Here is a 16,133-nt window from a genome sequence, read left to right as displayed (position 1 = left end):
CCCCCCCCTGCTTGTTGTGAGATTTGACAGCGGGCTCCATTCACTGAGAAATTGGCCGCAATTAGCGCAATTATGCTGATTGGCGCTTGTGTGCCATGCGGAACAGTTTCCTCCGTGGTGTTCCTGGTCTGGGTTACTCCGGGAAACCGCCAGAAAACAAAAAGCCATCAATCAACAGGCCAGTGAATGGAAGCTCTTCCACCCCCCCCTCTCTCTCTCACTCCCTCCCCAGCCACAAATAATGCCAAGAGCTCCCATAATGACAGCATTTAACTACCACCGTGACCGGGGGCGGGGATGCAGGGCCGTGCATGCCGTGCCAGACTTTATCGATGACAGAAATATGGGCTAGGTATATCTGCTGATGTGCAATGTCAGAAAAACGTGTATAGTGTAACTCAAACTCCTCATCGCCTCATACACGGACCCCCGGTGGTGGCCAGTTCCCAGCTGTAATGCTGTGACGCTACCTTCATATCACGGCTGGGCGAATGAGTGCTACTGATGTAGCTATAATTTCCACTCTCATTATTGCCTTACAGGTAATCGGGGTCATTCTCTGTCAGGTATATCTCAATTTTGTTTTTCAACTCTTCTTTCATTGGTCCATTGGAAATCTCATTGAAAAACAGTCTCCAGATTCAGATTATATTCTTTTCTATTCTCCACCCAATTTCCTCTCTGAAGTCCTGCATCTCTTGTTTCAGCTGTCTGACGTCCCTCGATGCAGATATTGCTAATTTCCGATGCAATATAGCTCACTCTCCCGCCGTACATCCTACCCTCTCATCTCTACCGCCGTATATTCTACTCTCTACCTGCCGTACATCCTACCCTCTCACCTCTACCCTCTACCCACCATACATCCTACCCTCTCACCTCTATCCGCTGTACATCCTACCCTCTCACCTCTGCTCATTTCCCAGAACCCTCTACCTGGCGTACATCCTACCATCTCACCTCTACCTTTCAACCATCAGATCCTCCTCGCGGCCCTCGCAGGAATGGGAGTGGCTGGATCTGCGCTGACATGGCTGACATCATACCTCAACGACCTCTCCTACCAAGTGTCATGGAGAAGGACTCTGTCGGCCACCCGCCCCCTGCGGACGGGTGTCCCCCAGGGCTCGGTCCTAGGACCCCTTCTCTTCTCCCTCTAGACTAAATCACTGGGTAACATTATCACGTCTCATGGCTTCTCATATCATTGTTATGCCGATGATACTCAACTCTTCCTCTCCTTCCCTCCCTCAGATATCCACGTCTCTGAGCGGATCTCGGCCTGTCTGTCCGACATCTCTGCCTGGATGACGACCAACCACCTCAAACTGAACATAAGCAAAACAGAATTGCTCCACCTGCCGGCCAAATCCTCCCCCCTGACCGACCTCTCCATCACAGTCGAGAATGCCAAGAACCTTGGTGTTGTCCTCGACGACCAGTTGAACTTCTCTGCTCACATCGCAGCGACAACCAAAACCTGCAGATTCCTCCTGAGCAACGTCAGAAGGATCCGCCCCTTCCTGACAAAAGAAGCCACCCAACTCCTCGTCCAATCAACAGTCATCTCCCGCCTCGACTACTGCAACGCACTGCTTGCTGGCCTCCCGGCCACTGCCACCAAGCCTCTTCAACTCATTCAAAACGCAGCGGCCCGCCTGATCTCAAACCTACCGAAGTCGGCCCATGTCACCCCACTTCTTAGGGACCTGCACTGGCTCCCCATTGCTGCACGAATCCGCTTCAAGGCCCTCGACCTAGCATACCGTGCGGCAAAGGGAACCGCTCCCGCCTACCTCCGGTTAATGGTCTCTAACTACACACCCTCAAGACCCCTACGCTCTGCATCTTCTGGCCGCCTCAGACCTACTCCTATCCAAGCTCCCGGAGGGTCATCAAAGAGAAGCCGCCTATTCTCAGTCCTTGCCCCACAATGGTGGAATGAACTACCCACCCCAGTTAGGACAGCCGAATCCCGTCCAATCTTTCACCGTCGACTTCAACCATTATCTGAAATGATAATAATAAAGAATAATAATAATAAAAAAAAAAATCTAACCCTGACTAACCTTACTGTCATGCACTTGTCCTAATAAACTAACCTACACTGTAACACGCAACACGTTGATAAACATTGTTACTCAGCTGATAGAGTTGTACCCTTCTTGCTGTCTTGTCGTACAGAACTTGTAAGTCGCTTTGGATAAAAGCGTCAGCTAAATGACTAAATGTAAATGTAAATGTACCTGGCGTACATCCTACCATCTCACCTCTACCTGCCGTACATCCTACCATCTCACCTCTACCTACCGTACATCCTACCCTCTCACCTCTACCCTCTGCCCACCATATATCCTACCCTCTCACCACTATCCACTGTACATCCTATCACCTCTACCCACCATACATCCTATCTCACCTCTATCCGATGTACATCCTACCCTCTCACCTCTACCCACCATACATCCTACCCTCTCACCTCTATCCGCTGTACATCCTACCCTCTAACCTCTACCTTCTACCCACCATACATCCTACCCTCTCACCTCTTAGTCTATCCGATGTACATCCTACCCTCTCACCTCTATCCGCTGTACATCCTACCCTCTCACCTCTGCTCATGTCCCAGAAGGTCTCCCTCTCTGCCTCATCAGTAATGGGAGAGACGTCACAGTGGTTGTGAAGTTTGCGTGGAGCCTGCCGAGCTCCCACAGGCCTACCAGTGATGCCTACATGCAGCCGTCCAGAAATACAACTGTGCTTCAAATCCATGCGAGCTGACTTCCGTATTTACTATCTATCATCTCGGGAGCTTGGTTGGAGCATTCCATTATCAGTTGTGATAAACTACATTACACACATGGACCAAATCGAAGAGAGACTGGCAGAGGAAGTCCGAAAATATAGCCATTTGTACAACACAATGCAGCCACCTAGTGGTGGACGTGGAAGTATGTCGGTCTAGCTTCCGACGTGCAAAATATCGGCTGACATTGAAGCGTATCTCTGCCTTGCTCCTCCTTCCTCCCCTTTGCCTTTCAAGGCATCTTTTTTTCCAAATTACGTCTCCGACTCGTGGATATCCTTTCTCCATACTTTCCTTTCTCCAGTTTTCCCCTGAAGCTCCACAAAAAACGTCTCACCCCACACTGCCGCTAACCGCAAGCATCACAGCTAGAAGGTTGTGGGTTCGATTCCTGCTTGGGGACCAGGTTGCCGTGTTGCCAGTTACCCAGGTGGGGTATCTTCCGGGCCTTTCTGTGTGGAGTTTGCATGTTCTCCCCTCCCAATAAGATAAACCCAATGGAAAAACATGCACAACAGATCGCTAACGCTGTCGCGTCCCTGACGAAGATGGACCGGAGCACTTGGATTGGTCCCTGGGCGCGGCGCTCGCCGCAGCCCTTGTCTGCTCCCAGCTGCCCTTGGGGGGAAGGACGACGGGATGGGAGGTGCAGTGAACATTTGGTTAGCGACTCAGTGCATGTGTGTGTGTGTGTGTTCCTGTAGGTCGCCCATCGCATGTGTATGTGTGTTAATCTGATGACAAATAACGACTTATACTTATACTATACTTATACTTAACCAGCAGAGCTAAAGGGTCAGACCCGTTAGCAAGTACTAGTTGACTGCGACGACTCATCAGTAGTTTACAGTTGTCCTCCCCCCTTTCACTGCCGCACTACCAAACGGTTAACCCTTTCACCGCGACAATACACAGAAGGTTAACCCTTTCACTGCCGCACGACAGCCGACTGTCGGTTGTGTGATAGTAAAGGGTTAACCTTCTGTCGTGTGGCAGTGAAAGGGTTAAGACACTGAGATCCCACCCCCATTGCTACATGAACCTGGATTCATCATCAATGATGAATTGAAAATGGGGGACCCTGGTGTAAACAAGACGAAAGTCTTTCTCTGGTCTGCATCCCCTTAACAATTGTGTGTATTGAGCCGTACTGTATTGTACCCATTCTGCAATCTGTTAATAAAATGTTCAATCAATCAATCAAACAGATTCACAGGGCAGTGAGATCCCGCCGCTGCCGCCAATGTAACCAAGTGGATTTGAACTTGACACCATAGGATCCACAGGTGTTTGAGGTCAAGGGTCAGACCCGTTAGCAAGTGCTGGTTGACTGTGACCGACTCCTCAGTAGTTTACACTACTCTGAAATCGAATTATTATTATTGGCTTATATAATAAAATCATGAATAGGATTATTGGTTTTGCACAAGATAAGTGAAAGCTGCAGTAGAAAGAGATGCTGAGGTGAGAGATGTTTTCTGTGTGTTTCTCGTGTGTGTGTGTGTGTGTGTGTGTGTGTGTGTGTGTGTGTGTGTGTGTGTGTGTTCCACAGACATGCACTCGGGACAATGTGTGGAGAACGGGGTGCTGCATTGCCTTTTCAGAATCAGAATCAGGAAGGTCTTTATTGCCAAGTAGTTTTCAAAGAATTTGCTTTGGTCGTTTTTGGTGCGACATTAAGTTCAAGTTCAAGTTCAAGTTTCTTTATTAGTTGTCATACAGAAGTACAGAATACTTTTATACAAAATGCTTCTCTCTGTTACGTTCCAGAGACTGTGCTAGACAAAAAGAGATAAGTATAAAATAAAATAAAATAAGTATAGCAGTATAAAATAGAAGTCACGTACGTAGACACAAGTGTTCAGTATGTACATATGTTATATGTACAATGTTCAATGCAGAGAAGAAGTAACTGAGTTACCATACAATATACTATACAATATACTAATATACAATATACTATATAGTGTCATTTAAATCTGTAAAAATATAAATAATAATAATGTATAATAAGTCAATTATACATCAATTATGCCTCCTTACCCACCTTTTAAATATAGAACCAATTGAGATGCCAATGAACAGAAGTGCATTTAAGATAAGATAAGGGCGGCTACGTGGCGTAGTGGGCAAGGCGCTCGCCACGAATGCAGAGACGCTGGGCTCGCCTGTTCGAGCCCAGCGCTCCACATTGCTTTCAGTTTAGCTGGTCGTTCATACTAATACACATTGGCCGTATTAGGGGGTGGGAAACTGATGGGTGGGGATCGGGTGTTGTGGACAGCGACTCCTACAGGTCGGTTGGTGCGCCTGCGCAGTAGAATCAGGAAGTGTCGGGGGCAGCGTGAGCCTCCCACGTGTTACTCCTCGCCAGGGGTGCAGTGCTGGGCATACGCGGTCAAACGACGTTTGGGCTTCGTCACTGAGGCCGAAGTGTGCGCATCCTATTATTATGCAAAGTCTAGGTGATAAGTGCCGGCGCGACGACACAAAAATGACTCGTCGCGCCGTATACCCCGGCCGCCGGCACTTATCACCTAGACTTTGTATAACGGGTACGTCCTAGTACCCGTCACGAAACTTTGACCATGCCTCGAGTGGGAGTCGAACCCCGAGCGTCTGCTCCGGGGCCAGTATAGCAAACCGCTGCGCCAAGAAGGGAATTCCCCTCTAAGCGCTCGGTTTATCTGCCTCTGGGGAGTGAGTTTTACACACTTCTATGTGCCGTAGTCACACTATCGCGGCACATATCCGTTACATTTGCATAATAATAGGATACCGACAACCAAATACAAGCCCTGTAGGTGGGGGGTTGCTTGATCTCCCGACTGGAAGGATGAGACAAGGTGTATCATCTGTTCTGTGCGCAACCGAGGGAACATGTATGCGCGTGCACGGGCGTTTGGCCTTCGCCCATATTACGACTGCACCCCTGCTCCTCGCCACTGAGAGATCGAGCTGCGCAGGTGAAAAGATGCGACTGCTGTTACCTCAAGTACCGGAGGGGACTTGTGCTATGTATGACTTAGTCCACATTGCAGCCGGCTTGTGGGAGGCAAGAAACAGCGTTCGTGACAGGGGAGGGTTGAATTGGATGATACGAAATTGGGATGGAAGAAAATATAGAAAATGGGAGAAAAAGTGGATCAAAAAAAAAAAGATAAGATAAGATATTCCTTTATTGATCCCCTTGGGGGATTTACAACAATATATTGAGCTGGTGCACAAATTGAATAAATGAACAAAATGACCAATTAAGCCTGTGATCTCAGGAGAATACACATTTTCTAGATGTTATTAAGTGTGGCCCAGTAAATCTGTATTTTTCATGTCGGCCCCCTTGGTAATTGAGTTTGACACGACACCCCTGAACGGGTGTGTCTTTAAGACCCAGCGGAGCTCGGCTGAGGCAGGGAAGCCCCGCGGCTTTAGTTGTCTCTCTTTCTACTCCGGGAGTGTGTGGCGCTAGTTATTTGGGGGAGGAGGCGCTGTAGCCATTTCGCCACATGAAAGCAGCCCTGGAGGCGAGCAGCCGACATCCTAGTTGTCCAATAGAAAAAGAGACAAACCAGAGCCAGAGCTCCGCGCTCAGACGCGACCCTCCTCCGCCGCGCAAAACAAGCACCGAACGCAAAACTTGGAAGTCGTCTCCCCCGCGAGAGAGAGAGCGCGTTGCAGATCTCCTTCCCCCTCTCGCTCTCCCTCTGTCTTTCCTTCTGTTTTTTTTCCCTCCAACCTCTCTCTTTGCGTGTTTATGTGGAGGTTGAACGGACAAGTTGGGCTTCCAGTCAGAAGAAGATAAGTTTGGTTGTTGAGGAGGAGGAGGAGGAGAGGAGGTGGGAGAGGAGAGGAGAGGAGAAGACGAGTCGGCAGGGAAAAGTGTTGATCTGAAAGATGGTGTGGAGCGGCGCCGTGAGAAGGGGCTTGCTGTGCGTCCTGGCGCTGTGTCTCGGCTTCACCTCCCCGCCGTGCGGAGCTCGGATCTACACCAACCACTGGGCCGTGAGGATAGCCGGGGGACCCGACGCCGCGGACTGGATAGCGGAAAAATACGGTTACCGAAACATGGGACAGGTAGGTCATGTGTGTGGATCCCCCTCAAAGTTGTGTATCTTTTTGGATTACTTGCGTGTTTGTTATTGACCCGCGTGTGTATTTGTATCGACCCATATTATAAACAAATGGACGTGACAGCGAAACACTTTTTTTTTTTATTTTATTTTTTTATTATGCCTTGTTAGAAATAACACTTGTGCGTTGATTTTGGGGGAAACACGTTACGCGTTGATTGTCGGGGCTTTCCCCCCCCTTTAAAAAAAAGTTACATTGTCTCACTCCTCCGACTGAAGTTCAAACGTCAAGGTTAGTTTCCCCCCCCCCCCCCCCCCCCCCCAACACTATCACATCCTGACACGGGACTAGCCCGAACGTGCTCGCTATACCGCCTCTCCAAACGGTATATAGGGCTATTCCTGCTAGTCATCCGCGGGTCCCTCTCTGGCGCATTGGCCCATTTCTGGCACACATTCGTGGGATACAGAGTGGGGGGTGGGGGGTAGAAGAGGGCAGAGAGATGGACTCTTTGAACAAAGAGAGAGAGAGAGGAGCAGTGATTGCAGGCCGGTGTTCAGCTACAACAGGTGCCTCTTTCTCACTGGGCCCCATGGCAATTAGCTTGTTTAGTTAAAGGCCCCATCTGTAATTTCTCTGACCACACAGCCCACTGTAGTCTTTGGACGTAAGCACATCATAGCTTGAAGAGTTTGACTTATAGATGGAAGATGAGCCATTGATAACTCTTCTGACGCATCGCAACTCAAAACACAGGTCACTTCTTCATGTTTGTGCAAGCATTACAAATGGAAACCAAACGTGTATATATAGGAGTTAAACGCAGGTTTTGTTTCGCACAGGCGAGGGCTCACTCATTCATACGAATCTCTAATCACGTGGTTTGGCCGTCGGAGGTAGGGTAGAGGTGGGTTCCCTTTAGTCTACGGTCAGGGCACCATGACACCGGTCGGTAGCTTGTGGATTCAGATTTTCACCAGACGTATTTTAGTTTCTTAGCATCTGAGGGAGTTTTTATTCATGGACTGAGGAACGGTTAACTACAAAAGCATTTGGGCATCAGATTGATAGATAAATAATTTCATTCAGTCAATCAATGACCATCTGCGATCGTTACTTTGACACTCTGGACCTTCGTGTAATTTCACAGTGATTTGTTTCAGTTTGATTTGGTATTTAGGAGGGATTCGCTGTTGGGGGTTTGTTTTTAGTATTTTGGTGAACTGGTGTGAATGTAGTAACACTGTGACAGTCATGGTGTCAGGGTTACATGACCTTGCATGGAGTTTTGGCTCCTCCCCCCTCACCTGCGACAGGATTGCTTAGCTGGCCTTCTTCAGGATCCAATTAAAATTAACCTAATAAAAGAATCCGCTAATGTGCATATGATATTATGGGGGCTGTTTTTTTTTGATCCGCTATTTTGTTTGGAGAAAGACGGAGAGCGCTAGAGAGAGAGATGGAGAGGGAGACAGAAAGATAGACAAAGAGAGAGGGAGAGCGATTTTGTTAGTCCTGTGAATCGCTCTGCCAAGTTGCCACAGTGTTCTTCTTTTGATGTCTGTATGAAGGAATGTCCTGCATTCTCCTCTGTTCCTGTCCTCAACCAGACCTATGGACTGGTCTGTGGTCAGGCTGTTCAGGGTCTGTTCCTGTCCTCAACCAGACCTATGGACTGGTCTGTGGTCAGGCTGTTCAGGGTCTGTTCCTGTCCTCAACCAGACCTATGGACTGGTCTGTGGTCAGGCTGTTCAGGGTCTGTTCCTGTCCTCAGCCAGGCCTATGGACTGGTCTGTGGTCAGGCTGTTCAGGGTCTGTTCCTGTCCTCAGCCAGGCCTATGGACTGGTCTGTGGTCAGGCTGTTCAGGGTCTGTTCCTGTCCTCAACCAGACCTATGGACTGGTCTGTGGTCAGGCTGTTCAGGGTCTGTTCCTGTCCTCAACCAGACCTATGGACTGGTCTGTGGTCAGGCTGTCTGTTCCTGTCATCAACCAGACCTATGGACTGGTCTGTGCCAGGCTGTTCAGGGTCTGTACCTGTCCTCGGACAGGTTTAGTTAGTGGAGCTTCCTCTTCCTTGAGTCTCCACAACATAGTGTTTGACCCTTTTTAAAAGACCCCAGAGAGCAAGGAGATACTCTCTGTTTTGATGCACCTTATTGTAATTGACATAACACACTGACGTAAGATCTGACACAATAACAGGGTTTGCATCATGTTGATGAGCCGGTCCTTTTTCTCCCCACCTATGGTGAAAATGTCCAAAGGTCATGACAATTGCATGAAATAGTGAGGATTTATGAACGGTTTTGTGCTAAGAAATGCGCTTAAAGGGGAACTATCTTATAAATGGCCCTTTCCTGTGGTTTGCATTGCTTTCTAGCAATGTGGGGTTGTACCAACACTGACTAGATGTGAAATCTCTAGCTCCTCCTGTTTCTCCAGCTCAGACAAGAACCTCCCCCACTGAACCAAGCCATTCAGAATTGACTCGCTCCCTGACCTAAGTAGGTGCTGCTGATCTGCTGATCTCAGCCCCCTCTGTGGTTGTAGCCACCGCCCACAATCAACAATTCGCTCAACAACGGAGCGAGTGGAAATAATGTGAAAGCGGTTTCCCTGTCATTGAGGGTGCTTTCTCACTCACCATCGGGGTCGAATCAGCTCCGTTCCGTCCTTGGGTCCGATCCGTGCAATACTATTCACGGGGGTATATATTGTCATTTGAAACAAGTTACCAATGCATTGTCCTGTGGCATTATGCCCCCCCGCGGCAAAATTAATGAGTCTCTCTATCTCTCCCCCCAAAGTTATCTGCCAGTGCAGACTGTGGGTGACTGTCACTCAAAGCGCATTGCGAGTATGGGCGGAGCCCAGCCAAAACCAGCTTGGAATCTGGAAGTGCCGAAAATGCTGCTCTAGAGTACTTGATTAAAAATACAAAACAATGTGTTTTTTTGAAAAAAACCTTACAGATGTGTTCCATAGACTCACAGGAATTGTGTAAAATTGCCCAAATAGTGAAAGAAATAGTAAGATAGTTCCCCTTTAACTCATTGGGGGCCAAACAGCAGAGGGCGCTGATGGCCCTCAGCGCCAGTGCTTTATCCAATGTAGGATAGGACTTACTTGCGAGTGCTTAAAATATATCAAATATAATAGCAATAGATCTAAATAACACGTTGATCGTCAGTGAGTTGCTTCCAGTCAACGGATAATTTTTTCATACATTTCCGTTTTATACCGTGATGAATATGAATATATTCCTAGAGCGTTCTGTCTCATCTCAATAAACTCCAGCTATATTTCGTTAGAAATCGTGCCATTTGTCGCTTGATTTATGAATAGTTTTCAAATAAACGCTAGATTATCGATATTATGTGTCATGCGTGAACAGAAATGGGGTCTGAAAAATCGCTTCTCTGTACTTTGGTCGGCGCGAACCTCACACAACGAACAAAATAACTAGGCGCCCATCGCCAAATGCGTGTAGATTTACCGTCTGGCGTCTAACAATAATAGTCTGCCCGCCAGCTGGCGTGTAGTTCATATCGATACTCTTATTTTGAAAATCCTGTGCGGGTCTCATTGCCGCCCCAAGCGCAGCTCCAGTCATAATATCTGGGCTCCGGCAGCTAGCAACGTTCAGGTTCATATGATACTCTTATTTTGAAAAACCCTTAGCAACTCCGCGAGTCATATGATATCCGCCCACTCCGTGTTTCACTTTCTTGAAAACAGAGCAGCGTTAAACAGAGCAGCGTTAACACAGCAGTGCGCCTACAGACGCGAAATAAGTCTGTGATGTTTTTTTTCTTCTCACAACGAGTCTAATGCAGCTACATGCTTTGCACCGTCGCCATTCCTTTATGCCCACATCGCCCGAAATGAACGTTTATGTACCAATCACTACAACGTTAACGTAAGCTAACAAGCTAATCCTGATGATCAGACGAGACAGAGCCATAAACAGCACTGAGGAAAGGGAAATGGGGGGGGGGGCACTCTACCCTTCCCTGTGTGTGTGTGTGTGTGTGCGTGCGTTTGGAAAGACGACGGAGTCACACTAGTCAGGACTCAGGACAGGAGTATATTATAGTAAACTGAGGATTACTGAGGATGGACAGATAATGTTGATATTCAAATATAAAAAAATTTGAGAGGTGTGGAAGTTTGAAGACAGACTACAATATGATGCGGGGGTGGTGAGTTGAAACACTGTGTCCCGACCCCACTTCTATGTTTCAATAAATTATTTGCATTTAAAACTATTAACGCTGACTCATTCCTTCAGTCCACTCAAAATTATGCTAATATTCCTTATGTTGTTTATGATATTAATTGAAAATAGCATATGAGAGTATTATATATGTAATAATAACACATGGCGATATACTAAAAAGCTATTTATAATTTTTGGCTAGTAAAAAATCTGCCCGGCTGGTACTTTTAAAAATCTACCAGCCAAATGGCTCGTAAGTCAAAAAGTTAAGTTTGTTCCCTGTTCACACACACACACACACGCTCCGATGGCGGTGAAAGGAACATCGGATTAACCCAAGATTCGCAACATAAAGTCCTTACCTCACATCTGATGTAGTGCAAAAATTCCTGAATTCCTAATCCAATTCCTGATCGCCATTCCAAATATTGATCGTGTTTATTGATCCAACGTTATATGTCCAAAATACCTAATCCACGCTGCTCCGAGTGTCCCCAGTCCATCTGTTATAACGATACTGCATGCCCGAGAAGTAAAACCTGGTTTTACGTTTCTACGTTGATTATATTATTTTCTAAGTTGATGATATTGTTTTCTACGTTGATATTGTTTTCTACATTGATATTGTTTTCTACGTCATTGATATTGTTTTCCATGTTGATATTGTTTTCGACGTTGATATTGTTTTCTGCATTGATGATATTGTTTTCTATGTTGATGGTATCGTTTTCTACATTGATATTGTTTTCTACGTCATTATTGTTTTCCATGTTGATATTGTTTTCTATGTTGATATTGTTTTCTACATTGATGTTATTGTTTTCTACATTGATGTTATTGTTTTCTACATCGTTGATATTGCTTTCTATGTTCATGATATTCTGTCTGAACCGACTTCCTGACATGGTTTTATCAGACCTTGCCGTTCACATGCTACTTCCTGGACCCCACATGAACGCAGCTTACCTCCTCCTATCATGATGTCATCACAATCTTCCAACAACCAAGGCCCGTACAAGTTCTGTAAGAGGAGGAGGAGGGGGGTTATGTGGTCGCTTAGCAACATCATTGAAACTCTTTAACCGTTTCGTGGCCAACCACGTATATATACGCTATTGGGCGCCATCCTTAACCGATTTGCGGCCAACCACGTTACGTATATATACGTGATTGGGCGCCATCCTTTGAAGGCCAACCACGTATATATGTTGTAAACTCTGTTTTGCTTTTATTTCATTTTAATATCCTACTCAATGTCACAGAGCTGTATTTTGGCTGGAAACGGCATATCGGGACTCCGAAAGTGCAGTACCGGCTAGATCCTGGTATTGGCGCTGTCTCGATAATGCAGTTTCCCCTATTGCAGACCGGGTGTCACTTTTTTTTCGCTCTGGGTTAACTTTTCTGTTAGCCTAAAGCTATGGCTTTACCAGATCGCCTGGAATACTTTTTGCTACGCCGAATTCAGTATGCAGTAAAGGAATATAGCATCAGCCAATGGACATATCGATCTACCAGATGGCGATCAAATAATTGGGATATTTTTTTGGAATGCAACCGGCCACAGGTAAGAGCGATTTGACGTCAATTTCAGTCTGATCGGGCCTTGTTCTCATAGCCATCCACCCGGTCAGCATATGATGTTGCAATAACGAATGCCGTTATTGGTAATCAATAATCAGAAATGACTTCCCCCGCCCCCCCCCCCTTCATGCATTCATGGTGGAACATGAAATGCTGTGTAACTACTCCGAGTCGCACCGTATGAGAGCCTCTGTCTGTCTCTCCCTCTCTCTTTTGAGGAAGTGTCAGTGACAGGGAAACCGCTTTCACATTATTTCCACTCGCTCCGTTGTTGAGGTAATTGTTGATTGTGGGCGGTGGCTACAACCACAGAGGGGGCTGAGATATGCAGATCGGCAGCACCTACTTACCGATCATATGCATTTTGATTTTTAACTCTAGCTTGTGTAGGGCCGAAACGCCATCGATTTAACGTTATTAGCTTAGCGCCCTATAACTAGCTTTGCAGGAATTACCCTAGACCATTCCGATATAACATTCATATTCACGACGCTATAAAATGGGAACGTATTGATGAAAAATGTATTTCTTTATGGCATATTGAAGGGAAGGTTTATACTGTCAATTGACAATGACAATGGACACATAGCAATAATATAAAATATAGATTTATCTCTACAAACAACCTCACGCACAGTGACAAACTTGTAATGAAAAGCTGGCCTCATAGAGTGGGATTAGACAGGCCCCAATGTAGGGCTGGGCGATATGGCCTAAATATGATATCACGATATTTTCTGACCTTTCGGCGATACACGATACGCATCACGATGTTTTTCTTTTTTTCCCCAAACAATTCATTATGAGGCTTACCAAGACAGTATTTGAGTTTGCAAGCTAACATTAAAGACAAAATAAAATACCCATGCATTTAGCATTTTTATATTATATATTAGATTTAGATTATTGGATTATTAGATTATATATTGCATATATTTAGCAATGAGATATTATATGATTTAGATATGAAATATGATGAATTGAAAATGGGGGACCCTGATGTAAACAAGACGAAAGTCTTTCTCTGGTCTGCATCCCCTTAACAATTGTATGTATTGAGCTGTACTGTACCCATTCTGCAATATGTTAATACAGTTTTAAATCAATCAATCAATCAATCAATCAATCAATAGGATTTTAGCATTTTTATGAAACTACTGTATATTTGTATGTCTCTAAATGATTTGATGAATTGAAAATGGAGGACCCTTATGTAAAAAAGCCGAAAGTCTTTTCTGGTTTTCATCCTCCAGTCAGTCCACTGTTGTTGTATTGAGCTGTACTGTATTGTACCCATTCTGCAATCGTTAATAACGTTCATTCATTCAATCATTCAGCCGGCAACAGAATAATTTTGATTGACCGTCGAGTCTGCCAATTACGTCACACCGCTTGTACCCGCCCTGCTGTTCTTAGCACCAATCGGCAAGCAGCGCTATTCTTTTTTTACATTCCTGAATGCCCTCCATTGATTTTAACGAGAGCTCAGCTCAACGACAACAACAACAGCTCACCGCAGCCGACGAGTGATTACTAGCGCACCGCAGCATGACAACGAGGCATAATGATTTTACTGCAACAAATGTTATAATAAAAGCCTTTCCATACATCTGTCTGATTGAAAACTTTATTAACAGACCGCAGAATGGGCACGCACAACTCGGCACGGACTGAGATATGAACAGTAACGCTTGCTATCTATGTCGTCATCGGACGTTGCTATGTTTGGGTAAATACGCTGATTTGTAACTATATAACGTGTAACTATATAATGTTGATGCCACAAAACGAATGCCTTTGTTAATCATAAGTACTAACTTTGATGCAGTAGTGTGTGTGTGGGAGCGGCGTTGTTCAAAAGTTTGAACGGGGTGGACCAGATTGACGCGACACAATCCTCTTGGGCAAAACATCACGATATCCACGATACGTTAAAAAAGTGTATCGTTAATGAACTGTACCCGATATTTATATAATATCGTCATATCGCCCAGCCCTACCCCAATGGCCCTGAATGTGTTAAAGAGCGTGCATTTGGCCCTTCTACGTGGTAAGTGGAAAATATGCCACACAACAACCCCACGGCAGACCCCACACAAACTCCGAAGCATGGCTACCAAAACGGCGCTAGTCGGTTCATGCCTGCACTTGCCAACCGCTTGTCTTGACATGCATGTGGAGAACGTGAAGTGTGGGGGAGGGGTGTGTGGGGGTGGGGGGGCATTCTGACAGGTTGTTGTGGGGTAGCCTTGTCAACAGCTATTGAAGGACCCCCCCCCCCCCTTTGTACTCCCCAGAGGGTGGTGGGGCTCTAATGGTCCTACTTACCTCTGCTTCTGTCTTTTACGGGAACTTAATGTGTAGAAACCCCCCCCCCCCCGACATTCCCCCTTTAGGAATTTCCCCAAGGACTGCAAGCATTACACACACACACGCACACACACACACACACACCCCCTTGCTCTCATTTCCATCTCAATAAGGAGACTTCAATATGACACCTCGTGGACCAGAGCGCTTCACTAAACTTCCTGGTTTTGGGGTCAACTGAGAAACGCTCTCCCTTGGGGGCGATAATAAAACGCTGCTCTGCTCTGCTAATGTGAACCTTGACACTCACTTGTGTGCACGCATACAAACACACGCACACTGTGGAATATTCCAAATGAGAAAATATTGAAAGTATATGACAATAAAGTGTTTCCATCCAAGTGTTTTCATGTGTATTATGAAGAATGTCGTTCAAAGGGCTAGAATGGAAACTGGTATGAAATGTACTCTGTGATGCAAATAGGTTACGTTTAACACTTTCCGTGCCAGCCATGCGGTGCCCTGGAACCCCGTTGCGTGCCACCACCCACTCACATATTTGCGAACGCATAAACTATATCTTAAATTATGGCTGTGTCTAATATGGCCGTCTCTTATCAATGACTTGTTTGCAGTCAACATTGTCGAAACGGATTGTTTTTTAATCGATTCATTTCCGTTTTATACCATTTTGAAATACGCTAGTTTTTTGAAAGTTTCAGAAAAAAATAAAGATTATGTGATAAACGCCCTTTACTGGAATACACAACACGTTGTCATTTTTCGGCCTATTTATTAATTGTTTTCAAATAAATTATCGATAGTATATGTGTACTTATGCACGTGATAGAAGCGGGCTGAAATCAATTATCTTATTTCCTGATCGCACACACACACAGACGCACACATACACACATATGGCACACAGGTGAAAATAGCTCTGATTATCCCAAGACTGGTAAAATGGATTCCTTACCTCATATCAGATGTTCTCCAAAAAGATTATTCCAATTCCTGATCGCCATTCCAAATATCGATCGCGTTTATTGATCCAACGCTGGGTACTGGAAACACATATTCTCCGCTGTTCTGGTGGTGGGCAATGACTTCGATCGTCTCCGGTTACTTGTTTTACTGACAA

General features: G+C 45.8%; 1 protein-coding gene across 4 annotated transcripts in view; it reads left to right on the top strand.

Moving 5' to 3' along the window:
- Positions 1 to 6,317: 6,317 nt before the first annotated feature.
- Positions 6,318 to 16,133, top strand: part of pcsk5b (proprotein convertase subtilisin/kexin type 5b) — a 292,169-nt gene continuing 282,353 nt past the window's right edge. For all 4 annotated transcript variants that reach the window (XM_084338245.1, XM_084338244.1, XM_084338246.1 and 1 more), the window contains exon 1: positions 6,318 to 6,880. In XM_084338245.1, the coding sequence (XP_084194371.1) occupies positions 6,701 to 6,880 (180 nt within the window). In that variant the 5' untranslated portion in view covers positions 6,318 to 6,700. The remainder of the gene's footprint in view (positions 6,881 to 16,133) is intronic.

This window comes from Notolepis coatsorum (assembly GCF_963971535.1).
Source record: "Notolepis coatsorum genome assembly, chromosome: 2".
Classification (NCBI taxonomy): domain Eukaryota; kingdom Metazoa; phylum Chordata; class Actinopteri; order Aulopiformes; family Paralepididae; genus Notolepis; species Notolepis coatsorum.
This window is presented reverse-complemented; position numbering and strand designations above follow the sequence as displayed.